At 36.0% G+C, this 28000-nt stretch overlaps 3 protein-coding genes across 3 annotated transcripts; 2 read left to right on the forward strand and 1 right to left on the reverse strand.

Annotated features, from left to right (window-relative positions):
* The first annotated feature begins 147 nt into the window (after positions 1-147).
* Positions 148-3633, forward strand: LOC135936616 (leucine-rich repeat-containing protein 47-like). Its single transcript, XM_065479494.1, has 8 exons — positions 148-358; positions 420-1067; positions 1118-1314; positions 1372-1539; positions 2154-2383; positions 3044-3146; positions 3209-3358; positions 3496-3633. The coding sequence occupies exons 2-8, from the start codon at positions 449-451 to the stop codon at positions 3604-3606; spliced, it is 1578 nt and encodes a 525-aa protein (XP_065335566.1). The 5' UTR covers positions 148-358; positions 420-448; the 3' UTR covers positions 3607-3633.
* A 10244-nt stretch (positions 3634-13877) lies between these two features.
* On the forward strand, positions 13878-26131 carry LOC135935555 (group 3 secretory phospholipase A2-like). Its single transcript, XM_065477984.1, has 6 exons — positions 13878-14040; positions 23584-23751; positions 24200-24333; positions 24389-24548; positions 24922-25107; positions 25785-26131. The coding sequence occupies exons 2-6, from the start codon at positions 23600-23602 to the stop codon at positions 25963-25965; spliced, it is 813 nt and encodes a 270-aa protein (XP_065334056.1). The 5' UTR covers positions 13878-14040; positions 23584-23599; the 3' UTR covers positions 25966-26131.
* Positions 26121-27996, reverse strand: Gos28 (golgi SNAP receptor complex member Gos28). The gene is made up of 6 exons (XM_065477985.1): positions 27827-27996; positions 27552-27654; positions 27325-27406; positions 27077-27267; positions 26943-27014; positions 26121-26590 (listed from the first exon to the last, which is right to left on the reverse strand). The coding sequence occupies exons 1-6, from the start codon at positions 27855-27857 to the stop codon at positions 26353-26355; spliced, it is 717 nt and encodes a 238-aa protein (XP_065334057.1). The 5' UTR covers positions 27858-27996; the 3' UTR covers positions 26121-26352.
* Positions 27997-28000: the final 4 nt, after the last annotated feature.

The following is a 28000-nucleotide window of genomic DNA, read 5'->3' on the forward strand; positions in this document are numbered from 1 at the left end:
TCCTAAGTGCACCACCTGGTTCGAGGTTTCGAACATGCACACGCGGCCGCACGGAGGGGGCGTTGAGTGCGTGTGACGTCATTCTCAAAAAGGGCGGTGCCAATATATTTAGATGCCGGATATTTGCGATTTGGTCCTGAAAATTTGGATGCAAGTGGTATCAAAAAATCGGGCAAAAAATCACCTATTTTTGCATTCTAACATTGGAAGCACTTTCGGCTATGAATGGAACTCTATTAACGCACGCATCTACACACGAGGCATAGAGGCCATTGAGGCAACACGAAGCGACTGAAGTTATTTGTTGTGGATCGTGGAGACGCTTTATTTTTACTGCTGTGATTTATCCATTTTTTAGGTCTCGCTGCGTGCTTTTGTGCGACCCAATTTGAAACTAACACACCTTTTTCATTTTACAGAAGATATAAAGGCGTAAAATCTTTTCAAGATGTCGTGGACAGAAATACAAACAGCGCACAGTCAAAACCGGCATGAGTTGGTTCTATCTGGAGCTGACATTTCGAAGAGGATCGAGGAGCAAAAGGGCCTGGATCCGGCCCTTTTTTCCCTGGTGAACATCAATTATCTGTGCATCAGCGAAACCTGTTTGAGTTCTGTGCCCGTCGATGCGGCCAAACTGAAGAGTTTGACCACCCTGGTGCTGCACACCAACAAGCTGACTGAACTGCCCGACTGTGTCGGCGATTTGGACAAACTCAAGATTTTGGATGTGTCGAGAAATAGTCTCAGCGCACTTCCAGAGACTCTGACGAAACTGTCCAATTTGACCTCAATCAACGTTTCATCTAACAACATTGCCCAGTTGCCCAGTTTCAAAAACAATTTGAAGTTGAGCATTTTAGATGCCTCCCAGAATGAACTGGAGCAATTCCCTGACGTGGTTTATCCAGAGCTGGCCCACTTAGCAGAAATCAAGCTTAAAAGTAACAAGATCACGGAAATCCCAAGAAACGTTAGTTCACTTCCCAGCCTGCGGCTGCTGGACGTCTCCGAAAATTTGATTCAGCTGGTCCCTGGAGAGTTGGCTGATAACTCCAAACTCAAAGGTAATAATTTAACATTATTAATTGGCTTCTTTCTAATTTCCCATGCGCAGATGTCATGCTGAAAGGAAACAAGTTGAATGACAAGAGGCTGATGAAAATGGTTGAACAGTGCAAGCCAAAGCAAATCCTTGAGTACATCAGTAAAAATTGCCCGAAAGAGAAAGTTGAGTCTGGTGGAGGCGGTGGCAAAAAGGGGAAAAAGGGCAAAGGAAAGCAGCAGCAATCTGAGTCAAACTCTAATCAGGAGGTCCGGTTTGCTAATTGAAAACTGTAAACGGAGGATCTAAATTTTGATTAATTACAGATCAGCGACCTTTGCAACAAAATCAGCGTTTTACACGTTACTGATGACAGTCTGAAGGTCATTTCTGAGGATGAGTCTGTTAAATTGGTCAGGCCGCATATCGTTTGCTGCATTGTGCGGGACGTCAAGTTCACAGCAGAGACTTTCCGGTCTTTCATTCACTTACAGGTAGGTTTTCTCATTAATTTCAAGTTATTATATAACTTCAAATTTATTATGTTATTGAAAAGTAAAGTAAATAAATGTTCTTTTATAATTAGAAGGCAACATGTACAATTCAAGCAATCAATTATTGAATGAGATACTAATGAAGGCACAAGCACGCGAGGTTTTCTAACTGTCAGGAAATTTAATTAAGTTTCCTCGGTGTGTAGTGAGCTGTTTCTTTTTTCAAGCAGGACCGTTCTGTAGAAATATGGAAAAATAAACTGCTCGGTACACACTGAGGAAGCTGCATAATATTTAATTTCTTCTGTCAAGCAGTAAAATTGCAGCCTTTTGTATTATTAATTTGAAACAGCGTCAAACTTAACTTATTTTCAAAGGATTCCTCGAAATCTTATTTCATCATTTACATCCGCTTTTTTAAAAAAACAATTAGAATACCAACCATTTTTGGGAGACAGATTAAAATTACTGATTGATTGAATTATGCCCATATTTTTGTTTGCTAACCAAAAATTCTTTTCACCCTTCAACATACCAAATTTTCTCTTTACTCTCGGAACAGTCTAATCCTCAATATTCAAAATTAAAAACAAAATGTTTGTTGTGTTTTTTAGACCCGTCTGCACGACACACTGTGCCAAAAGCGGCAGCTAGCCACAATAGCCACGCACGATCTGTCACTGTTCCCTCCTGGCCCGTTGCACTACGTGGCCAGACCGCCGCACAGGATCAAGTTGACCCCACTCGGACAGGACAAGGAGTTGACTGCGGCGGAAATGTTCAAGAACCTGCAAGAGGAGGCCGAGGAGGAGAAACGCTCCCAGTCAGGATCAGGCATCTTCAGGTAATAAATGTTCTTTGGAGAAATGTTTGAGATGAAAAGTGAATGCATGTGTGGTTTTATATCGCATGTCGACATTACTTATTTTACAGCTCATGAAAATTATTTCACTAATTGGTTTTAAAAAATCGCCTTAGTTTGCTTTTGTTTGTCAGTCTGTTTAATTTGATAAAGACTAGTCTTGGCGTTTGTGTTGCTTATGTAAAGCATTGTTTTAAAATTGTATTTCATGACATCTCGTATCATATTAATTTTATTTGGAATTATTCCTGATTTTTTCAATTTATGTACATGAAATACATAATTTCTCCAATATGTTAAGTACAGAAGTGTCTCTTGAAATCAGGAATCATTCTCAAATTGAAATAATTACCTTTGTTGGTTTACCATCCGAGTAATTCAGGCTCAACATGATGATATTGAAATTGGCCATACACCAATCTGATTACTATGCTGATATCTAAAGTCTGATTGTTCCTGAATTTTTAATTTGATGAATAACTAAGAATTGTGGTAACCGTAACCGCCAGCACTAAATTTTCATTTGGACTAATTTATTTACTTTAATCTAGAGAATAATTTGTGTCAAAAGCTCAAGATTGGAAACTAGTTCATGAGTGAAAAAAACCATTTGGATTATTAATGTAATCACATCAATTGCAGGTTTTTGACTCTTCTGGAAGGGAAGCAGGTCTATCCCTATCTGAAAAACGCCAAAAACAAGACTATTTCCTTGCCCCCAATCACAAACAGCGAGCTTACAAAGGTAAGTCATTGTGTCAACAGAAGTGATGCTATGATATCACAAACCGAATTGCTATTTTGCAGATCACAGAGTCTACAAAAGACATCTTCGTTGAAATCACCAGCTCGTCCTCTCAAGGTGCTTGTAAGACGGTTATCCACCAACTGCTCCTTGAAATTTTAGAGTTGGGCATTGGCGACGCTGAGGACAGCAATGGTTTTCACAGTCTGAAGGTTAGTGTTGTTCAGAATCTTGAAAAAAAATAAGTTATTTGGGTTAGGCAGGAGGCTTTTATTTATTAATTTGTTTCATAAACACCCTTAATCTATTGTGCTTCTGTCTTATCGCTGGTTTAACTCCTTGCCATTAGGTTCAACAAGTGCAGATTGTGAACATGGAAGGCACACTGAAGGTGGTTTATCCATCTCGGGTCGACCTGCAGTTTGAAGAGTCTAAAAAAATTGTGATAATTCGTGAATAAATTTTTTCTGACGATTTTCAAACAAAATCTTCAGTTTTATTTGCAATCTCAAAGTAAAGCTTAACAGAAATTTGATGAAAATCCTTTTTACCGTTATTTGATATACTCTCTCAAAATTAGGAAAAAAATAAGACTTCCCAGGTTGCAGTTTAAATTTTGGAGAAAAGCTTAATATTTTTGCAGGCTAGGCGGGCTCTGTCTCCCTATTTTAAATCATGATTTATTTTTTGAGAAAGGAATTTTAGCTCAATTCGCGCACCATTGGATAGATCGCAATGAGAGGGATCGAAATAAAGTTAAAAAATTCCAGGACAAACTGTTAAATCTTTTCGAGAAATTCTGCAAAATTTGAAATTTAACTTGATGGTCCTGATGTTATTATTGCAATATTTGTAGAGATGAACTGTCGCTAAATTTCACAAACAATAAACTATGAACTAAATGCTATAGTCAACAATGTTCTTAATTGTTGACCCGTAAAGCTCTACTTTAATTAAGGAAGAGATAAACCAACTGCAGGTTAATTATTTCGTAACGATATTTTTACATAAAAAAACAACAGGTGCAGTCAAGAAGCTGACTTCCTGCATTAAATTTTTTGTGACATTTTTTGCGCTCGGCTAAACGAGAAATTACCACGAAGATGCACAAGCCGCAAACAAAAATCTTGCGGAGCAAAAATCATCCAAAGACGTGACCACAAACTTGCGATTTTTCTCGTCATTCACACTTGACGAAACAAACGTCTTCCGTCGCGGCCTTGTCGCGGTCAGAATCGGTGAACTTGAACACGAATTCTTTTGCTATTAAACCGCGGTAATTGCGTCAAATTTGCAAAAGAATTCGTGAATCAGCAAATTGGCCAATGATCACTTTTATTGACTCTGAATGGCCCGCGGCTGTGCTGTGCAAAGAGAAATTGGTAAGCACCGCGAAATAAAGAGCGCGAGTGACTTTGACTCTGAGAAAGTAGCGGCAATTACATCATAACACACGCCTCTACGCACTATTTCACTGCCGCAAACATTAGAAAACGGCATATTATGTAGTGCAATTAAAACAAAAAATAATAAAGCGCACTCTGAGAAGAGCAAAGAGCACTCTTCGAGCCGAAGTTGTGTAACTGGATCGCCGATGAGAAATTTGGGCCTTTCAGTTTGGTTGTTGCTTCACCCTTTGTCGGTTAAAAAATAAAATGTAAATCAAAACGCGTCCCTTTCATTGTTTTATCAGGTCAAAAATTATATATTGGATTTATTTGGCCATAAATCAATTTTAAGCATAATCACAATTCTGTTTATTTTTGTTAGTGGTTTTACTTTAATTGGAAACGTGCGCTGACTAAAAATATCGATTGTCTTGCTGTGCTTGAGTTTTCTCCTCTTTCAAAAGTTTATTATTGACACAAATTGAAAGCTTCAACTGTTAGTTTTTTTTCTGGGTTTAATTTTTCATTGGAAAGATTTTTTCAATTTTATTGACATTTCAGCAGGAATGACAAAGCACAGAAATTTTTTAACCATAGAGGTTATCACATTTTAGATTGCATATTGATAATCACGTGCTTACTGTTAACTGAAAAAATAAAAAAAAAACACCGATATTAGTAAATATATTAATGTGTTTCAAGGTTGAAGAAGCTTACGCGTTAATTTAAAAATGAAAATTTTTGAACATGTTGGATCGAGGGCATACCTTGACTGAAACCAGTTTTTCAAATCGCTACGGCCTTCATCTTTATCGCTTCTTTTGGACGAGTTTTTTTTTCAAGGGGTGGACATTGAACGAAAATGCTCCGAACACCAATATTAATTTCTGAGATGTGGCGATATATAGAATAAACTTATGTAACGTACAGGTGTTATTAATTATTATCGCATTGAAGTAGTCCGCCCGAAAACCAGTTTGCAATAATTATCTCTGAAAAGGTATGCTACCGAAATCACGGCCAAATCTATCTTATTTGCCGGGAACCATTTGTCTTTGACGTCAATAGAGGCATTGTAAACGCAGGGATGAGTGCTCGCATGTTATAATACCTTGGCCCCTGGGATAATTTTGTGGTTTCAAAAGCAAAATTGCATTTTTTCAGGATTTTATCAATTGACCATCAAACTCCATAATCAATATAAACAGTTGACCTCTATCTAAGAGCTGTATCAGTTTTAGGATGGAGAAGAACGACTTAAGTATAGTGAAGTCTTAACATGACATCTCGACTAGGGAAGAGTAAAAAAACTACCCTCGAGAAGTTGATCTAGCAGCGAGGACACGCTAGATCGCTTGAAAAGCACTGGATTTTTAGAACTTAATAACTCATTTAATCTTGGATAAAATGTTGAATTTTAATTTTATTAGTATATTTTGACACCTATTTGTCCTTGATTTGTGGCATATGCGATTTAAAACTTAGAAAGTATCGACCAGAAGAAAAACAATATCAACATATAGTCCAAAATTTCGCTGAAGTCAATTAATCTTATTCAATATGAGCTTTAAATTGTTCCATAATAATTTTTTTGGCAATGGCGACAAGTCTGATTTTATTTAATTTTATTAAGTTTTCTAAAAAAGGCTTGAAATAATTGTTTTCGTGCTAACCAAAAATTTTATCAAACATATTTTTACTATTTATCTCACGCTCCCTTATTAAAGTTTGAAATTTCCTTGGAACTGAAAGTGCTGGATTAATTCAATGGTGAGAACGCGCGGCGTCGTTCGGTTTTGCATGGCTCGGTGCTAATAATGGCTTAAGAGGACGACGGATGCAGCAATTATAGCTCAAGTACCGCAAGTCTCCCACGGAACATTATCCGAAATTGCTGATTAGCGACGCAGCCTTCGGCCCTTGGCGAAAATTTCCCAGAATGCATCGCGCTCTGCGGTTGCGCAACCGGTTGCATAAGCTGCAGTCGTCGCGTCTCCGGCGCCGGAGATTCGAACGCAAGGTTTTCCTTTCTTTCCGCGACGGCTGGAGAGCGAGCGATTATACGATTGTCAAAAGGTGAGAGAGAAGCAAAGACGCGCCCAGAAAACAAGTTCAGCACCTTGAACGGGTCGTCGGATGAACTTGTTTGCCGCTTTTTGTCTTCCTAGCTCGGCTGACCTTACTCTACACGATGGATTTATTAGTCTACCGGGTGTGAATCACAAAACGGATATTTGAGAACAAAAAAAGGTGGGCGACTGAATACTGAATCTCTTCCGCGCGGCGGCCGCTGCTTTCCTCGCAAAATTAACAAATGACGTGACATTGAACTATATGTCTCTCAGCCCCAGCGGAAACTATGGCGCCCAATTAATTTGCATTTATTTCCTATTCAAGTTCAATGCCGCATAATAGTTAAATTCTGGTTATTATTGGTTTCTAACATAGCTTTGAAACTATTCTGGAACGATCTACTTATCATACCCTATTTTTTTCTTAGCTTATAGTGTTACGGGTCACAATTTTAAAATAAATAAGGTGAGGAACAAAATATAATTCAACCTGTTTTCACGACAGTTCTTTAATCAAATAAATGTCACCATATAAAAAATACAAGGTTTTAGTTATTAGAATATAAGCTGTTTTATGATAATGTACAATAAATCACAATGATGGTAACGAACATCGAAAGAAAATCTAACAAACTTTACCATCGCTAAAAATTCAGTCAAACTTTTTAATTACAATTTGAGATCGTACAATAATTTTTAAGAGACTCATGACATTGAACAATTTATTCAAATTTATTCAGAGGTGAGATATAATTTACTATTCATATTATACAGGATAATTAAAGCGTAAAAGTTGCAATTTTTAAATAAAAATAATCAAAAAATCATTGCCCAAGTGATGTGTAAAATATAAAAAATGAAGTTTATTTTGCGTAGTGTTTCAACTAAATTCACTATCATTTTTTAATAGAACGACATTTGATCATTGCTCTTGTTTCTCAAATTTCAACAAGGAATGAGCAATGAAAGAATAACTTATGGCACTTTTGATACTGGGCAGACACTGTACGATCAGCTGATCTTTACTAGCAAAACAACATAATAAAGCATCAACCTTCAAAAGATTTTACTTCACCGGCAGAAGATAACGATTTGACTGCACTCAAAATCAGTTGCTGAAAGAGAAAACAACTCAAGCAGAGCATGACAAATATAACCAATCACCCACCTTACGGAACAACCTTCTTTAAAAAATAAAAACCAAAATATTAAATCCATTTTTCAATTCATATTTTCGTGTTAACTGTTTTTGTTACTGCGTTATTAAAATTAATATTAAAAAGAACTGAAAATGCTTTTCTATTTATAGAATTGCGTAATTATTTCAATTATTTCCCCGTTATTTCGTCATCGAGGCAATCAATTGACAATAATAACAACTATATATATAGGAGCCCAATTTTTTCTGCAAACTTTGGACACATAATCATGAGCTGAAAAGCCGCTTTGATTGTTTCCTGAGGGCTTATAGCTAGTTGCAGTTGCGCACGTTTGACTTTTTTCACCGTCTCATTGTTCGATAATGGCGCCGAAGAGAGCCAAAATTCCCATTCGATATTTATAATGCCACGGCGAATGGCCGGCGGCGTCGCAAAGGTCGTTCGGAAAGAGGTGCAAGGCCGTTTTCAGCACATTGGCGTCGATGCTGCGGCAGATCAAGTGCGTGCCGTGGAATGCGCGCCCTGGCGTGATGTCATTACGAAGAGTGGACCAACAACACACACACACACAAACGGCGGCGCATAGCATGGAGTAAAAATGACTCGGCAATAAGTCCCTGGGTGTGTTATTAATCAGCACTCTTTGCGGTTTCCTTTGGCTGACCCAAATATCTTGCTCAAAACAGCTGTTTACAGATCAGGGTCCAACAAAATGAATATCTGGACAATTGCGTCCTATCCTAAATGCATGCAGCAAGGTTCTGAGAGGGAAAAACTAGATTTAACTAGTCCACGCAGTGATTCGGGATTTTCCCCGTCTTATTAACTTAATAACCGTGAAATTTGTATGTCAAATTTAATGAAAACAAAAACAACCTAATCCATTTTAATTAAATTTATATTAATTCGAATTTATTGCAAACTCTAAACGATTTGAAAAGTAAGGCAGACAATTTAGATTAGTCTGTATCTTGAAAAGGTTTATTTAAAAAAAATCTGTTATTTATTTCCTAATAAAGCAATAAGTTGATAATTTGAACGAGTTGAAATTAATAAATCAAAAAATTTATTTATTCCAATTCAAATTTCAAAACTCTACTAAAAATTATTATTAAATAACTACAAGCAAGGTTAATCTTAAAAAAATATGTCTACCGTTTGTTATTGTGTGTTCATTGTTCTATTCCTTTAACGCCGCCTTTGAAATAAATATACCTATTGCATCCAACGATCATTAAGCGACCATTAGCTAAAAACTGAGCGATTTGTATTCACGAGCTAGGTTGCACAGTCCACATTTATTTTTTGGCAGTCGTGTGGTATCATTGTTTGTTTTTCGGTTGACATACACAGAGTCATGGCGGTACCGTTCGTGCCTTCAATCATGTAAACTTTATTAACTTTCTAATGCAAATGAAATCTTGAAGAATAAAAGAGATGTTTGTATAATCCAAATTTGAAATTTATTTCATAATAGCAACTAACTAATGTTGGGAGATTTATTGCGCACCCATAAAGGCGATATCGAATATATCGCCTTTATTCCGACGTGAAATTAGGAGATGCGGTGATTAAGCGAACAACGAAAGCAATCACTGCGGCTTATCGGATGAAAACGTGTTTAATCAGCGGCTTAAAATTCATCGTGCCTCTTGTAAGTGCCACATTCACTTCCGCGCATTTCGAAGAAATACGGTCGACAAAACCGACGCCAAAGGTCGGCTCCGCCGTAATTCATTTCAAAAATAAGAGTATGCCTCACAACAGAGACCAGATCAGCGGCCGAATAAAAGGTGAATCCGAATGCCAAGGCTAAAGCCATCTTCCAGATGACTATGAACCTTAATTTTACCGTCGCACGTGTGTGTGTCAAAAGGAAAACGATCAACAATTTTAAGGAACGAACTTGCGAAACGTTTGTTCTGCGGATTAATCGGATGTGTGGTTTCAGCTTACTCAGCTATTTATATATGCGTTATGTTGACTGTGTGGCGTAGGTGTTAATGGATTGCATCTCTTTATTCACATTCAAGGGTACAGTGACAGCTTCATGTCAAAAACACGCGCTTAAGAGATTAATATTTGGCATTTATAAGTATTGAGAGAAAAAGGAAATCAGGGCATTGAAAAAGTATATTAATAAACCAATACGATATGTTTTAAATTAATAACGTTAACTATTTATAATTATGAAACATAAATTTAGTTTTGAAAAATGTTCGTTACACCTTCTTCCAAAGGACATATTTTATTTTACACTAGAAAGTTTGATGAATGAACCATAAACTTAATTTTTTGAGGTATTAACAGCATTTCAAAGTATTTGTTATTATATACATGTAGTGATTTTATTAATTATCATTTTATTGCAGTTCCCTGAAAATTGATTTTTACAGATGCATGAAACGAATTAAATAAATATCAAATTAAATATGTAAGACTGTAAGACATCAGATTATAATACAGCTAGCTTTTTTTATGGTGAATAAATCATCAAATCAAGGTTTTTACTCAAAGTTGATTAATTTGAGGTATTATTTGTTATATACTCATAGTTTTCTTGAATATTTCCTGCTCTCTTTATATTTTAAATGTTTTCGGACATTCCAATCTAAGTCAGAATAGCCAGCATTTCAAAACAGAAAAATGTTTAGCTCTACTCTGCGCATATGTAAAATTAAGCTGTGCCAAATTTGAAGAAAAAAATCTCTGTTTATGAAAATTATGTTCAACTCGTTAAAAATTAACGCAGAAATATGCTGATGGATTTCAACATAATAACAACTAATTATCCTTGCCAGAGTGGATTCATATTCTCAGAGATAAATCGGTGCATATAATAAAGCGACTTCAAGACAGACAGTTCGAGTTTTTTTTTCATCAGACCTCAAAGTTCATTTGTGGCAAAATTTTTAAAGTGTGTGTGACAGTGTTTTAGCATAAGCCTTGTTTGACTCGGCTATCTCCTGATTACCGATATTTTAGCAACCTGTGCGCTTTTTCAAGTGTCTTTTCTCTCTTTTTTGATGTATAATAATATGGTGTCAGAGGAATAAATAATAAATAAATGCGATTAATTAATCCGCCGTCAAGCAGAGATGTGTGACCCTCCGCGGTAAATATGGCCCAACCGTTCTTAGAAATCCGCGCCTGTTCGAACGAAAACAAACACAGATCTGCGGTATCAAATGGGATGAAAACACCGCATTCATTTCCTACATTTGGAAATGAGAGAGGAATTCGTCCTCGGGCTGGAAGTGCGATCGACGCCGCCACAACAAATAAGCGACCCTTTTGGTGTCAGTCATATCAATATTATTCCAGTAGCCTACGCATTATTTTTCGGTCGCAAAAGATTTAGAGATAGAAAGGCAAAAACTGGTTCGTCCAGAGGTCGAAGCTCTGTTCAAAAAATGCCACTCGACTCGCTGCTCTGGTATCGAGAGTAACCTCAGCAGAGAACCACTTTTCCTGAACCCTATGTAGTGCCAATGTCAACAACAAAAAACGGCGAACTTGAAAAACTATAATATTCCTCTCCTTAGTCAGAGACGCGTGCGGCTTCACTCAAAATGATACAACGTAAAATAATTTTCTATTTATTTGCGTGTAGTCCATTTACTGCCGAACAGTTGGTTCACCTTTGAATAGGCCGCGGGGATTTTTCAGCCTTGAAACGTTTTTTGCACTCCGTACTTGAAAAATGACAGTAAATCTAACGCCCATAGATCAAATAGAATTGCTCCTCGTCTGTTTCAATTGACTTTGTAATTAGTTGTTTTATGGCACACAGCTTTCGCTAAATTATATTTATTGAGAGGTCGGAAAAAAATTGGTGTATAACGTATAACAAATACAATTTGAAGCTAGTGTAGTTAAATTAAAAAATCCTAACATCAGTAAGATTTAACCAGAATTAGTAACGTCTTGGCTGATATTCACGTATTAATAAAATGCTGCTGCCCAATAAAATTTATTTGCATGCACTGTATCAATAGATTCTTCTTGATATTTCAACCGACTATACGCATTTGACAAATAAAATCGAGTGTTATGGGATAAAGGGGAAATTTTTTGAGTAACTTGGCCTCTCGTACGTGTTGTTTTGTCGCTGTCAGGAGGCAACTAATTTTGTTTGATTTTTGGGCAATCAAAAAGCAAGACAAGGGGAAACCAAATTAAATATTTGATTTTTTGTTTAATTTAAATGATAAAAAATACCAGTAAAAACGAAATAATATTATGATTGAAAAAAAAACAAGACAAAAATGACACGCAGAAACGGATAAACGCACAATACAAAATATTGAGTCGACGTTGTCATATGCCGTAATTTTAGGTCAGTGTCGTCGCTTACTCTATTTGAACAAGTATTCAATACTGCAAGCCAGACCAACAATATTTACGATAAATTTTAGGCCAGCAGTAAACACTTTTATGCTCTTGCTTTTGCTCCACATTACACGCAATATTTATCAATACCTGTCCTCTAGAAGTCATACTACAACATGAAATGCGTTCATTAAACTACCAAATCTTCAATTTTCTCAAGATGAAGTTATTTACAAATCAGAATAAAACCATTCTTTATTTCTCCGGTCTGAAATTGCATCTAATTTAAAATAAAAGGTTTGAAACGCCTCTCACGACACTCTAAATTTGACCACTTTTGTTCCGACTTTTCTCAGACTCTCTTTGAAATCACAGAACTGCTCTAGAGTAAGTCCAAACAATGATTTAACAAATTCCATTGTGAACACGTGCATTCATATGACTGAGAGAGTGTGCATAGTGGAGTCATTGCACTCTAAATGCTGCGGTAATGACACCAATTTACATAAAAACAATTCGTCACTCTGCAACTAAATACTGCATTTATCGAAAAGCCGAAAAGGCGTTTTTTTCCTAGTTGTCATGTGAAGATGGGTGCTATTTAAATGACAAAAAAGTGTTTAAACACGACCATCTCTGCATTTTTATGAATATCACTTTCATAATTTTCAAGGTTTTGAGTTTTTTCTGGAGAATGTTTGATAATAACGTTTTACAACTGTGCATTGTTGGTTAATGGTTGATTGAATAAAATAATTGATTTTGAAATCAAGCATCATTCAGAGTGCAAAATCCCGAAATTCGTAAGTTATTGGTCGTAGCAACAGACAAAATGCTAACTGTGCCGCTTTTCGCAAGAATTTGCACGACATGTGTGGGTTGTTTGGGTAATTTCACTATCAAAATAAAAAATATGGGTTCTGTAAGCTGGCCAATAGAATTTTTAGAGCCAATTTGTCCAAAAACATTCTTAACACGCGTCTTAATTACCAATATTTTAATCAACATCAAAAAGTACGGGTATGTAATTTGATTTAAATTAGAGAAAAACTGAATGGCTATGTCGAAAATTAATTCCGAATCAGCGATCGTAAACAAAGCACGGCATTTCTTTCTTTGTGAGCAGTGGAGATTTAGTTTTGAAAAGGAATTCGGTGTTATCAAAGAAGGGAGACGAGATATCCAAAAGCACGAACTGTGGACCATTGGTATTTATAGCTACTAAATAAATGCGTTGCCCAAAATTGTTTTACATTATGATTTACTTGCAATCACACTATATTTAGTTTCAGTTAAAAAAACACTAAAAAATAATCAACATAATAATTTGAATCGAAATAAATTTTTCTTGACTTTTTGATTATAGCGAAAGCTAAAGTTGTTATAATTTCTGTTGAATTTCAAGTTCAAAGCGTTTATTTTGTGCTTAGTAATCAAGCAACTGTTTTCAATCGTAATCAGGAGTGTTTGTTGCGTCAAAATTCGCAAGCGTTTTCCTTCTAAGGAAAGCGCGAGTCACCTTTGCGCGTTTAACCCTGCTCCGTGATGGCAGCGAGTCATCTTTCCCCTGGCTCTCGTCTCAATGTCAGCGGTCAGGCCATCAGGCCACCGCCGATGAGGCAAATCGGATTTTTTCCTCTCTTCTAATATACACCCAAATTAATTTCGTGAAGCTGCCGGCAAAGGTTGCTCGCACGGATAATCGCGCGACTTATGCGATTTATGGGGCACAAAGTGTCGCCGTGCGCCGGGAGTGAGATAATCCGCGCTTTTATTTCCGCGCCCGCAGAGGAATAACCTGCAAGGTCGGCCGCGGCGGGCAGGTGGCGAAGGAAGGGAGCACGCCGGCCCACCTCACACGCTGCAATTCTAGACAAACACAGTTCACCGCCGACATTCCTCCCGACTGCAGCACCGACACTAACCACTCACCTCATTTAAGGTACACTCTCATTTTCTAACTTTGATTTGAATTCAGTTAAATTTTTGCAAAGCCAAAAAGTGCTTAATACAAATTTTACTGTCAGCTGAAATTGTTTTTATATATCGTCGGCCACAAAGATTTTCTGGTAATTTTTTAATTTTATTAGGATTCAACTTGTATGTTTTTAGTTAATTAAAATTTTGTTTTCTGGACTTGGTAGGTGTCTTTGAAAATTATTGTGTACTAAAAATAGTGAAATTCGAAATATTCTTTAAAAATCTACGAAGTCAAAAGAAAATGTGGAAATTTTGATCCCAATATTCCGTTTCAAAAAATATATTTTGGCAAGACATTTTTAAAAGAGGGGCGTTATTTATTTTTACTTTTTGCCGCGAATTTTATTGAGAGGCGTGTGCTTGAAAGAAATTAGCAAAGCAAACAGTTAACGGCGAACGTGACTGAGAGACATTGTTTATATACAGAAAATGCTTCGTTTACCACTTGCCTTCAAATGGTTCGAAGATCCAAATTGATTAACTATACAGGAAAATACCGAACCTTGAGCTCTTGTTCAAATGATACGCAGGGCAAGTGCAACTGCATTATTCAAATATTTGTAGAGGAATTAACAAGCGACAGCTCAGTTTCCGTACAAGCTGTTTGTTTTCGCACTGACGACCGAAATGAGTACTCTAGGTCTTTATCGAGGGTCCTCTAACAAATGCGACCTTTATGTGAATGAAAATATAGACGTGTGGGGACAAAGGCTGCAGTTTTTAGCGTATGACTAATCCAAAATATAGGAAATACCTACACTGCGCCTGTCCAAAAGGGCTACGACTTTTTTATTATGTATGAAAGAAAAATAGACCTCGTTGCTCAAAAAACACCTCCTCCGACAATGAGGAGATTGGAATTGGAATGATTTTATAATTATTTCACATTTCTGCTTGAACGGAAAATTGAATTAGATCGTTTTAAATTATAATGCACTTTTGTATGTCACAGCTAGCTGAAAATGTATATGCAAGCAATAAGCAGTTTCTTCTGCTAATTATTCTCAATCCAAGAAAAGAATTGGAAAAATGTATTTAGTTTTGTTCATATTTTTTGCTTGAATATATCTCCATGGATACCTAACTTTTATTAAAACAATTAATTACGATGACGAGAGTTATTGTTATTTCTTTATCCTGTGAAGAATGCAACATACATGTAGTGAGGCTCTTTTCAAAAGAATAGAACAAAAAATTTAAAGGTAAATGTGTGAAATTAGCTTAAAATTATATGGCTATGTGTGAATTTTTAAGGAACAAAAACATTAATCTCGCACGTCCTTGCACTGAACAGCCAGCTGTTTCAGCGCCTCAGGCCTCATCAGCATATAGTATTTTACAAATAAAACAATCCCGCTGCTGTATTAGCTTTAACGAAATAATTTTTTTTTATAACTGGTCGTTGAAGAAAATTGACTGCACTATGAGCATGATCAAAATGAGAGCAAGATTCGAAATAGCAAATATAATCTTACCACTTCACCCTTCATTTTACGAAATTCCATATCCTTTTCTTTGGATAAAATTCTGCTCCTTGTATCACGAATTCATTTTTATGGAACTAAATTCTTCTTATGTAATTTAATTTACTATATAAAAATCATTTTTCCCCAAATTGTGTTAGGAGTGGAGTGAAACGAATCCTCCGGCGGTACACAATATAAAATTTCCGTCAACCTCCAAAAGTTAATAAAGAACATAATTTTCAGTGTAGTACGAATTTGGCCGCTTATAAATGCATCAGATAAAACCGTCGGAGTTATCTGCTCTATCACGGCGAAAGTAATGGTGCGCACAAAAAGTGATTCAGCAGACACACTCTCATAATGCAATAAAGCGGCATAACTCGCTCCGACAATGCTCGAGCATGCGAGTGTATTATATCACACGGCGCGTAATGAAAATTTGAAGGTTACCATGTCAACCCGCTCTAATCGGCCGGCGGCGAAATTTGCGCGACTTTTTTTCGTCCAAACGTCCGTGCACCTTTGTTAAGGACTTTTTTGTTTGGTATGTGGTCGAATCTGCATATGCTTCGCAGCGAATGGGACCAGATCATTCGCTCGATTAGGGCTCCCTTTAAACAACGCTTCATGAATTAGCATTTTGGCATGAAATTTGAAGCGCCGCCGGCACTAGGAGAGAGATAGCAATGACCGCATGTGCATGCACTGTGTTTTTCTGACCTAAAATGTTACAGATTAAATTTTATCTCGCTTTTTAATTAAAAATTCTAATATGTTTGTGCTCATATTTGTTGTTATATTCTAGATGTAGAGAAACTCCGCACAATATGGCAATCAAAACATATTAAGAAACATAAATTATGTATGAGAACTGGATTTTTGAAGGAAACCCAGTAATGAAAAGAGGGAAAATATAACAGGAGATTTTTTTAAAATTTGTTACAATACTTTGCACCTTTTTAAATTTTTGATGTAATGTTGTGCCTCTCCACTGTTTCCTAGTTCTAAAAAACTAATTAAGTTTACTGCAGAAGTGTGCTTATTATAATTATCATCATATTGTCGGAAATAGGCTTGAATAAAGGGCTCTTCAAAACCTCTATCTTTAATTTCCGCTGAATTTTAGTCAGCAAGGTGCGGAGACGGACTCTTACAGAGAATTCTGGTGTAAATATTTAATATTTTAACTCAAAAATAGCTTAAATTTTTAATATATAATCGACAAATCCCTTGGTGGGAAAAATATCTACTTTAACAGCACGTGACAATCTTGTAATCAATTTCTAAATTTTCCAAACAACCTAACGTGTTTAACATTCAGGTATAAATTACAACTTTTTGTTTAAAACAAAAATATTTGGATTATTATTTTTCTTCTCATTTAATATTAATAAAAATTTGAACGAAATATTGAGCTATATAATTTTTTTCTCATTCACAACAGCGTTACCAATATTTAAGCGGCCTTGGCGATGCTTTTACCTTTACCAACAGATCATCCGGTTTTTGCGTGGAACGAAGTCATTTCTGCTGTTGAATTCCGCAGAGCATGAAATATGACATGTTTTTCTCCATAACGCTTTCTGCAAACGTCTTCACCGCAAACGTACGTTCAATTCGGCGCACGCTTCTTTTTTCAGCATGTGCGAAATTCCCACAACCATTTGCTAATTCGAAACCAGAGCGCAGCATTGGATTAATTAAAACTAATTGAGCGGCTCTCGAGAGCGCTTGTTTTCGGCACCTTGTGACGCGGGTGCGTTTGGAAAACAAGCCACTTAATTCCCTCTTGTAACCTTAAAATACTTCACAAGCTGTAAAACGGTTACTTTACAAACGAAAACGATACAATCCGTGCGAATGGAAACAATTAACATAAATGTTCAGAATGATAAGAAAATTAGGATGTTGAATTTAATTAATATGTCCTTTAATTAAAATAATTGCTTTTAAGTGAATTTACTTTTACTTTCATGACAGTAAGGAGGACAAAATCGTACGGATGCCCTTCTTTGATTAATTTATTTTTAACGGAAACTTCGTCAAAACGGAAATTTGAAAGGTTAAAACCGCACACAGATAGTACTAATTTTTCAGACTGAAACACGCATGGACTATTTTTTATTTAATCTAGCAAAATAAAATTTTAACGAGGAAATCAAATGCAAGTAAAATTTTCTTCTATAAAAATTGTAAATTAAATTCATTTTTAAAACTTGGCTGGATAGAAAATTACCAATAAAATTGATTTTGTGTGAGGGATATGATCTGCTGATATGTAATATACACATTTTCAGACATAATACACTGTGGCTAAATGTAAATAATTCTATCAATAATTTGGAAATAACGTAAGTTAATTTATTCTTAAACATACAACACAGACAGAAGTGCTAATAATATGTATTTCATTTTTTTTAAACTAATATATCCATACCGAGATCCCGAGTTAATTCGCGGAAAGCACATATAGATGTATTCGTAAATTTATATTTTTTCATATTTTATAGTCCTTGAATTTTCAAAATAAAAAATTACTGGTGCAAATTTGGATCATTTTTTAATTTTTTTCTTCTATATGAAAATTATCTACAAACAGTTTGGCATATTAAACATAATATCTGAATTCGCAGTTAAAATGGTTCATTTATAGAGGTCAAAAATTTAAAACTGTTCTAGATAATCACAATTATGCGTAATGAAAAATATCGTTAAAGCGTTTTAATTATTTCATATAATTTAGGGAAACAGTTGGCATTTTAAAAATAATTGTTGAATATTTCGCTCTGAAGCGTTTTTATCGTCTGTGCCCTGGTTCCACTTGGTGAGAGGAGAAAGACACATCGCAAGTGACAGCGTGCAATGTTCGAAGTCGCGAGTGCAACGTGAGATTTATGCCATATTGTATTATAAAACACTCTCGGCTCGTCGTACTCGGCGGCAAATTACCCGGCCGTCTCCTCTGTGCAACTTTGAGAATTGTTGCATGCGAAATTGCATAACGCAGCGATGCTCCTTCAACTGCGTGACACCGCTCATGCTCCCCAAGCGAAAATATTGGATTGAGAATGTGAAAGAGCAACAACAGTTTTATGAACGGACAAAGAGATGCATTCATCCCATTCAATCGCACGACGCTTTCTGCAAAAGCATTAGACAGCCCGAGAAGCAATCACTCCGATAATGACCCCTTGTGAAACTGCTGTGATATTCTCCTTACAAGTGATTTGTTAAGGTTTTCTCAACGTCGAGATTGTTTGTACACGGGGGAAAATTATTTTACAAAATGTTGTATAGTTTTTTGTTAAAAAGGAGATTTTTTAATATTCGACAGCAGATTTTGATGAAATAATTTCAAGAATTATCAATTTAGCAGCTTGAGCATCAATAATTTTAAATGCGTTGGAAACGAGAAACGTAAAATTTCAAGCCTTTTAGCAAAAAATCCATACGCTTTTGTTTAATTAAAAATTTTGAAATTAAAACAAAAATATCAGTGTGGATTTTACATTCATTTTATTTCTTTGCATTTCTGTCCTCTCAACAGCAGGTTAATAATTTGCCTTGAAGTATTAATTTTCTGGTAGATTTTCAAAGAAGTGAAAAAAATGGTCATAGTCGATTTACAGAAAGCTAGAAAATTAGCAAGGACGGCTTTTGTGTGTCTGCATGATATTAAATTTGCGGACAATTTGCACAGGAACCGCTCCGCTTAACACTTTTTTTTTAATTATTTCTACTTCTGGAAACAATGCACTTTTGCGTCATACTCAGTAAACAAAAGCAAGCGCAACTTTGATTAAATTTCAAGAGCAAGCATAATTAGAATTGCATAATTGAATAATCCGCGGCGGCAGCTGGAATAATTCAACACTTTCATTTTCCCAGAAGAACCGCGGGCGCTCGAAAGCGAATTTAATCAAAATCAACAACAATCCGTGCCAGATGCGACGTGAGATAGAGCCACGCGACCTTTACCTTTCTCGTTTATTTCCACGCTTGACGAAAACTTCGGTCCAAGCAGCCGCGTGCGTACGTGAACAAACAGAAGAGGTCCACACGCATTTTCAGGTTCACGTGGCGTGAAATTGCTTGCAGAATCGGGCTGACCCACTATGCAAACTAGCTGCAGAGAAGAAATGCACTTCTGCATTTGTCTAATTTATTTAATCGCTGAGCCAAGGCACAAAATAATTGTTTTGTTCTTGAATGAAATTAAAAAAAACCACACAAACCATATTTAAAACATAAATGAAAATTGTAGTATGGTTTCTCGTTAATTTAAATAAGTTAATAGCCCGGATATTAAAAAATCAGAAGAGTATTTTTTTATTTTGAAATTTTAAAAACATAATTTTCACCTTTGCAGAGTTACTGTTGACCATTTTTTATTTCTAATACAAGTCATAACACAATGTGCAACCTCTAAAACCTTCAGAATTTTGGTCAAATTTATTCAAACATTTTTTCAGACTGTTTTTAACTTAAATATGCTTTGCACTTGCGCGTAAAAAACGAGCCTGTATTGTATTTCATGTCAGACATATCATTATTATTATTGCTTTTATCGGTATCATTAAACGTAAATAGAAGGGACTATATTTATTTTCTCCTGGAGCATAAATAACCAAACTTATAGAAGTTTCATTGATAAGAATGACAAACGAAAAATCAGCTGAAATTCTAGCTTGTGCCAACAGCGATTAGTCTTGGCTCAAGTCGTTCATCCTCCTCTTCTGTTAGGGAAACAATGAAGACGCACACGCAAACAGATGACATTTGAGAAATTCAAGGTCCTTTTCTAAATCGGCTCGTAATCCCGTCGAATTTGCATACTCATATAAAATAGTCGAGGGTTTGTTTGAGCTTTTCATTATTTTTTCATTCCATCCCGAGGGCAATTATTACGCGCGCGAACTTGAGATTTTCCGACACAGACACACAATACATGGAGCAGACGTCTATGAGCAAGATGCACGCACGCACTCATGCGCTCCAGAGAGGAAATGAAAGCTTGATTTTATGTGACCTGGTAGCTTCCTCGTCTGCTTAGTTTTGTCATCTGTGCACGACTTTGACATGCAAAAAATAGTTCACACTGAGGAAACGGCATATGAAAGTAAAAAATGAACTAATTTTTGACATAAGAGCATGGTGTGTCCCCATCAAAACGTAAGGTTTGCTTGTGGCAATAAAATTAAAAGAAATAATTAGTTATGTGTGATGAACTAATTATAAAAGGTTAAATGATAGACAAATTCAGCGATAAATTTATTTAAATATAATGTCAAGAAGGATCTCCACTAAAAAGTACATTTTAATGTTTAACTAAGCTCACGAATTACTAACACAATATTTTAAATTTTATTTTTTATTTCACCAATCATTAAAATAAATGTTACATAAATTTTTAATTATCAGCATTTAAGAAAATCTTTATTATAAAATAAATTTAAAAAGTAATATATTTCAAATTTGCTTTTTTAATTATTGGCTTTAAATTTTTTTAACTGTTTGGTTTTTTCTATATTTTTGTTTTACATATGCTGTAATTAAATTATTAAATTCTACATTTAAATACTCTCCAACATGTTTGATCAGACTTTTTGTTAAAACGTTTCTTGACTGCTTCAATGTCACCTTCAGTCCAACGTTGAGCAAAAAAGTCTGGTCAGTGGTGGCATCTTTTTATATAATCTTCAGCTCGAGACAATGACCGAAAATTATAGTAAAAAAGTTTACCTTAAGAATATTCCGCAAGTCAGCTATCAATTGTTTCACTTTTGGTAAGAGGATGTTCGGTGCTATTGAAGGTGTTTTTTTTTTGCTCGTCAGGCGATCAAGAATATGACACTCCAGCTCGGTTGGAAAGCCTCATTGTTTGCGCAAAGGGCGTAAAAGATAAAGTTTCAAGTATATGCGACGAGCAGAGTCGTACGCGCGGACAATGAGAAAATCGACGGACGGAAAAAATAGGAGAGAAAGAATTAATGAAGTGCACCAAGGCCGCGCGCACTCGGATCGGCCTGTGAAACACACTCACAAAAGCGACAGCTAACTTAACCCCTTAAAATAAATTCTCGCCGCAATTTGCACGAGCGAACGCTCATTGCAGAGTGACTGGACACTTTTGCGGCCAATGAATCTTATCCTTGGCGAACTCCGCTGGAGAGACATGGGAGGTTCTTTTATTCATTCTCGACTTTTCGTCCTTTCTATCAAGTTAGTTACGGTGAACATCCATCAAGTTAGTGCAGCGGTAAAAACCACGCGTGTGTCGCAATGGGCTTAAAATGAGTTTAAATCGAGTGAGGATGAGTGAAGGATATTTCATTTTAAGATGAATCTTAAAACTTCTGTGCTATATATATATGTTTTTATTTTCTGTTTTTATGTATAATATGATGTTAGAGGAATAAATAAATAAATAAATAGAAGGTTTAAAAGATAAACTGATTTTGGAATTAGCGGAAAGGCTGTGTTCTTTGGGGAACAAAGAAAATTAAGGGTGTTTATCCTGCGTTTCTTGCAGCTCTGCTTCTATGAGCGAGCATTATTATATTTTCTGACGGATCATTCGCTCTCCTCTTTCAACAGGTTGTTTTCGCAACAGATGACCTTTTTGAATTACATATTTTACTTGATGAGAAATAGAAAAGTATAATTACCGATTGTATATATTTTTGTTGACTATTCGTTTTGTTCGTTTTACTACTCGAAAAATAAAAATAAATCAAACACAGATTTGGAATAGAGTGAGCTTCAGGAAATGGGATATTTCTACTTGCTGTCAGTGAAACATAGTCTTCTCAAGTCTTTTTAAACAAATTTAATAGCATTTTAATTTTTAGTTCAATAAGAATTTGAACGCACATTACTATATCCGTTTGCCACGTAGGAACTTTAATTAATTCCAGCAATTTCATCTGACCCAAATTTGACTTTTCCTTTCTTTTTGGCAGCATCGCAACCATTCAGTAATCTATTATATGAATTATTTGTGTGTTCAAAATATCCTGTTTTTTTAATATATGTTAAAGAACTTTTCTCTCCTTAATAGTGAAAATATTAGAAAAAAGACTTAAAATCAGCGATTTTCAACGAGTATTTGGAGTTTCGCCCTTTCATTTTGATAATACGTGGAATTTGACTTGTACAAGTCACAAATACTCATTACCATATAAATTTATAATTATATTCGACCACACTCGACCGTTGATCTTATTGACATACAAAAAATGTATTTTTTTAACAATTTAAAATTATTTCTTGTTCTTACAAGCTGTTGATATTGATTGATTGAGAAAGAAAACATCCAAATAATAGTGGATCCAAATCCGTTGCAATTTATCTTAGAAGCAACAGCAGGGGCAAAAACCTGTTATGAAAATAACATTAGAATTTTTCCTGGGCACAAGAAAAAGAGCGTATTATTTTATCTACACTATTAAGGAGAGAAAAGTTCTTTAACATATATTAAAAAAACAGGATATTTTGAACACACAAATAATTCATATAATAGAAAACTGAATGGTTGCGATGCTGCCAAAAACATTTTTGTATTCCGGTAGACGCTCGATTTCACAGAGCGTTCCCACAAATATGTATATATATATATATATATATATATATATATATATATATATATATATATATATATATATATATCACGAAAGATGAGGAAGAGAAAATCATCCTGTTTTGCATGCATTTGAGCAAAATTGATCCGTTTGCAAAAGAGTGCTCTCAGCGTCTGATGTATTATATTATTATTATTACACGTTCTGCGCGCGAGTTGGAAAGTCGATCTTCTCGCGAAACGACTGGCGGGCGGCTGGGGTTGAATCGCAATGAGCCTCTTGGCAAACAAAGTGGAGCGATGAATCTGCTGGCCGCGCGCGACGGGTGCATTATGCGAATCACAAAATAAAAAGCAGCAGCATCAGCCGCGCACGCTGCTTAATGGCCACACTAACTGCAACATGTATTTATTATATATACAATATTGTTTTTTCATTGTTGGTCGTTACTCATTGCAGCGCCGGCTGAATAACGATGATGGCCTGTGCCAGAGAAATTTGGTGCACTGCTCTTGTGATCGGCGGGCTGCTCGCGACGACGCTTGCCACGCCGGAGCTCTTCATGGACTGGGAGGGCCAGCGAATGCTCAGCATTACCTCCGAAAGGTGCCAGGTTTTTGTCGACAGGTGAGCCACCATTCTCTTGAATGTGCAAACGGAATCAAAATTCCATTTTTTTTACTCCGAAAATATTGATTGCGCATTCGTTAATTCAATATTCCCGTCTTAGCCTTACAATGAAAGATGTTAGTTTTTGGAGATAATTTCTAAAGTTAATATTTAACTTTGAATAAAACTATAAAAACATTTCATTTTGTTTTTACAATTTATAGACGCAAGAAATATAGGATATAAAACTTCTACGTGTGACTAAAGAGTACTATAAATAAATGCAATTTTTTATAGTTTCTGAGAAAAATTATAGTGGTGTGTTTGTAGTATTTTAAATTAATATTTGGTTCGTTTACCAATCATAACAAAAACGAAGTAATTTTTCTATTGCTCGCATTTGTTTTTTAATTTTAAAAGCCTGTAACTATTCCAATAGATTTACAATTTTCCCTGCAATTTTCAGCAATGATATTTCGTATATGATGCAGCGCGGTTCGATCCGCCACATCGGCCAGCAAGAAATGGGATTCATGATCAAAGCGTGCGGAATGATGCACAAGCCGATCCAAAGCCGACCCTCCCTCTTTGTGTATCCCGGTATGAGATGAAATGAAAAAGAAATTTAGTGATCGACATCGTCCTCAAACTGCAGGAACCAAGTGGTGCGGCTCGGGCAGCACAGCATCGTCGTTTAATGAGCTCGGCGCCCTCTTCAACGAGGACCGCTGCTGTCGAGAGCATGACTTCTGCCCGGCCAGCCTGAGAGCCGGACAGTGCAGAAACGGAATTTGCAACACTTCACCATTCACACGGTATAAATTGAGCGAAAAACTGTTTGAAAATATCAATAGTGGAGCATTTTGAATTTTTTAAAGCAAGAAAAGGTAAAGAGATCAATGAATGCTTCACAAATAAAACTTTTTTCTCATTTAAATTTATTGTGCTAATTTTATTTTCCTCAAGCCAATCAAATTATAAGAATTTCTTTTATTCAATTCTAGTTGAAATAAAAGTAGAGTTTTTTGAGTATCCATGAAAATTGCAAATAATTTAAATAGCGACCTAGATGTTATAGTTGTGTATACAGTTTTGTCAGTTATGCAAGTCAGCATTAGAATTATTTAGAAATAGTATCTGAATAAACTTCACACTAATAAATATTAATTTTTTCAATGTTCAAAACAGGTCTCACTGCGAGTGCGACGTGCAGTTCAGACGCTGTTTGCAGTCGGTTGGCTCTGCGGCGAGTCACGCGCTGGGCGCTCTGTACTTCAACATTGCCAGGGTTCCGTGCTTCAGCGAAGTGCGCCAGTCGAACAGGGTGGCCCGTCTCGGCTTTGACACTGGATGTGACGGGCGCTACTCGCAATGGTACAGATATCTCATTTGTGCCTTCAGGGCTTTGCTTCGTAATTAGGGTAGCATGCTTTTAGAAAACACTATGTTTCAAGATAATATGGATTCTGCTAGAAATTTGCTTGATGCTGCTTTTGGTTAGCTTTATAATTTCTGGAAATAATTTTAGATAGCAGTGTATGAAATTCCAGAAACAGTAAGTTTATAGTCACTTAGTATACTGCATTGAAAATAGGATTTTCTTTCCAAATTAAATGGTCTCTGAAATTAAGACAATAATATTTGGCAACTATAGGTCTAAATGAAAACAATCCATGTTAAATTTACTTAAGAATATTCAAGTAAAACTAATTTTATATAAAAAGACGCATTTGAGTCAAATATCAAAAAATAATGGACCAATTTTCCATTCCCAATTATAGAGTTAATTACAAAAAAATAAAAAAAATTGTAAAATATTTATTAAAAAGTTAAAATTGGAAAGTCTACAGACGCAATTTAAAAAAATTGACTGGTTACAAAACAGCTAAAACCAAATTTTTAGCTACAAAAATCAAGTGGAAAAATTATGCAAAAGGTCATATAAATTTCAGAGCCAATTCAAATTCCTAGCAGATAATTAGTATTCAGTTAAACGCACAACACGCGTCGCACTTGCACTAGGGAAAGTCACTCATTTTTGCCATTTTCAGCTTGGGTCCACCCCGAAGGGAAACGCAGCCAATCTATCGCTATCACTCGCTCGCTCCATACTCATTGCCTGGCTTCAGCAATCCATTCAGCAGCAGCTTCTCATCTCACCCGTACTCTGTCGGACCAACCGGAATCTCGAATGTGCTCTTCGGTGTGTTCCGACTCTTTGGCGTCGTCTAGCATTATTTCGTCAAAAAACACCATCTGGATAATTTATTTCTAGCCATCTAGTCAGCCAAACATGGAAGAGACAGCCTAAATAATTTAACTACAAATACTATGGTACCTCACAATGTTTGTGATAAATGGGAATCTTTTGTAATAAAACCGCTCGATTTAATTATAATTATATCTCAATACAAACATTTTATTCTCCACCAGAGCCAAGCTATCTGTTAAAATATTATTCATCATCGGTAGAGCAAGAAGTGGGAATTAATATAGTTATTTGAATCCGCGCGGACCATTTCAGTCACTTTTAGTCGAATGGGATTTCTTTTTATACATGACTCGCGAATAGGATTGGGTTTCCACCTTTGGGTGGGCTTGTCACTCTATATAGGGCCATTACCGCATTGCGTACAGGATGAGGAGAATGGTGCAGGCCCCGATCACTAGTCCCAGAATGAGCGAATCGCGCCGCTTACGAAGATTGATCCTCTGCAACAGGCTGTTGATCAGGGGAAACCTGTTGGACAGGTCGTTGAACCGCGTCTGCAGCCTTTTGAACGTGACTCTCTGCGCGACTAGGTTGTCCCGTGTCTCCACAGCTATGCTGATTTGGTCGTCCAAGAGGCGATCAGAGCTGGAAAGAAAAAAAATCTCATTAAATTTTTAGGAATGTTCATTTCTTTGAATAAATATTAGAAAATTATAGCTCAAAAGTAGACTAAAAAGTAATTATTTTGCTAACAATAACAGTGAATTTCAAAACACATAATGATGAAACAATGAACAAAGCTTGAATATGAAATTCAGATCAGCGAATTTCCTGGAAGTCCTATGAGTGAAAAAAAAATCACGTCAGGTATGTAAAGATCAACAAATTCCAGTCAAAAACATTTTTTTTAAAAAATGCTAAAATTCTGGGCGGATTGAAATATTCTTTGAGAGTAAAAGATAAAACAATAATTATAAGAAAAACACTTTGTCCTTACCTCCTTATATGGTCATTCTCCTTAAGGTAGAGGTCCATCCTCCTATTGAGGCCGGATGAAGACTTGAAGTTGCTGTAATTGAAACAAAGTTTGTATTATTATTCAATTACAAATATTTAATTGGCCATTCTCACTCAATATCTTTCCTGACGCTCTTGAGTAGGTCTTCCCTTTCTCTTCTGGCTGTGAAATTTGCCTGTGTTTTCCTGAACTCCTGTTTGTAGTCTTGGAGGATTTCTCTGTGCCTCTGGATTGTGTGCAGAAGGGCTGGTGACTGTACTTGCCCAGAGGAAAACTCGGCCATTTGGTCATTCAGATTCGTCAGCTGAATTAACTTTGTATTATTCCTCAAATTTTTAGGAAAATGCAAATGAAACCAAACCTTTTCAAGCATTGATTCAATTTCCAAGGCCATTGTTTCAAAAACATGATCAGGTCCAAGTAAAGGAGCTTTGTCTGCAGAACTGGAATTGAATAATATTTTTGTTTATCGTTTGATTTTCAAAATCAAAACTTTTCAGCGTTTTATTACATTTAAATCTGCTAAATTTACTTACAGATATAAAACAATTTAAAATATAACGCTACAATCTTCTTGAATTTCCTCACCTATCTGACTTAACATTGGAAGAAAGACCAGTTCCGAGTTTACTGAAGCCAACAAGTTTAAGGTCAATCTCGTTTTCCAGCTGTCGAGCCTCTTTCCTGAGTCCTTTAACAAGATGATGGCAAACAAATGACGATTTAGAATTTCGCAATGGGTGAATCATTCCATAAATATTCTCAATTAATGTGAAGAGGCTGCATTTTGCGTCTTGAAAATAGGAATCTTGATACGCTACGCTGAGCACAGGGAGAAATCAGGACGTTTGTTGTGTACATACCTTCCCAGGAAGGACCTGACGACGCAGACATTTTCCCCCCGTCAGCAGTCGGGTCGATGGTGATATTCACCGCCGTTTCGAATATTGGTTTTGGCAAAATTCAAGCGAAAACCGGCGCCGTAAACGGATTCTATGGACTCAATAATTTGATGTCGCAGAAACAGTTAACACATA

The sequence above is a fragment of the Cloeon dipterum genome, chromosome 2, assembly GCF_949628265.1.
Source record: "Cloeon dipterum chromosome 2, ieCloDipt1.1, whole genome shotgun sequence".
NCBI lineage: Eukaryota > Metazoa > Arthropoda > Insecta > Ephemeroptera > Baetidae > Cloeon > Cloeon dipterum.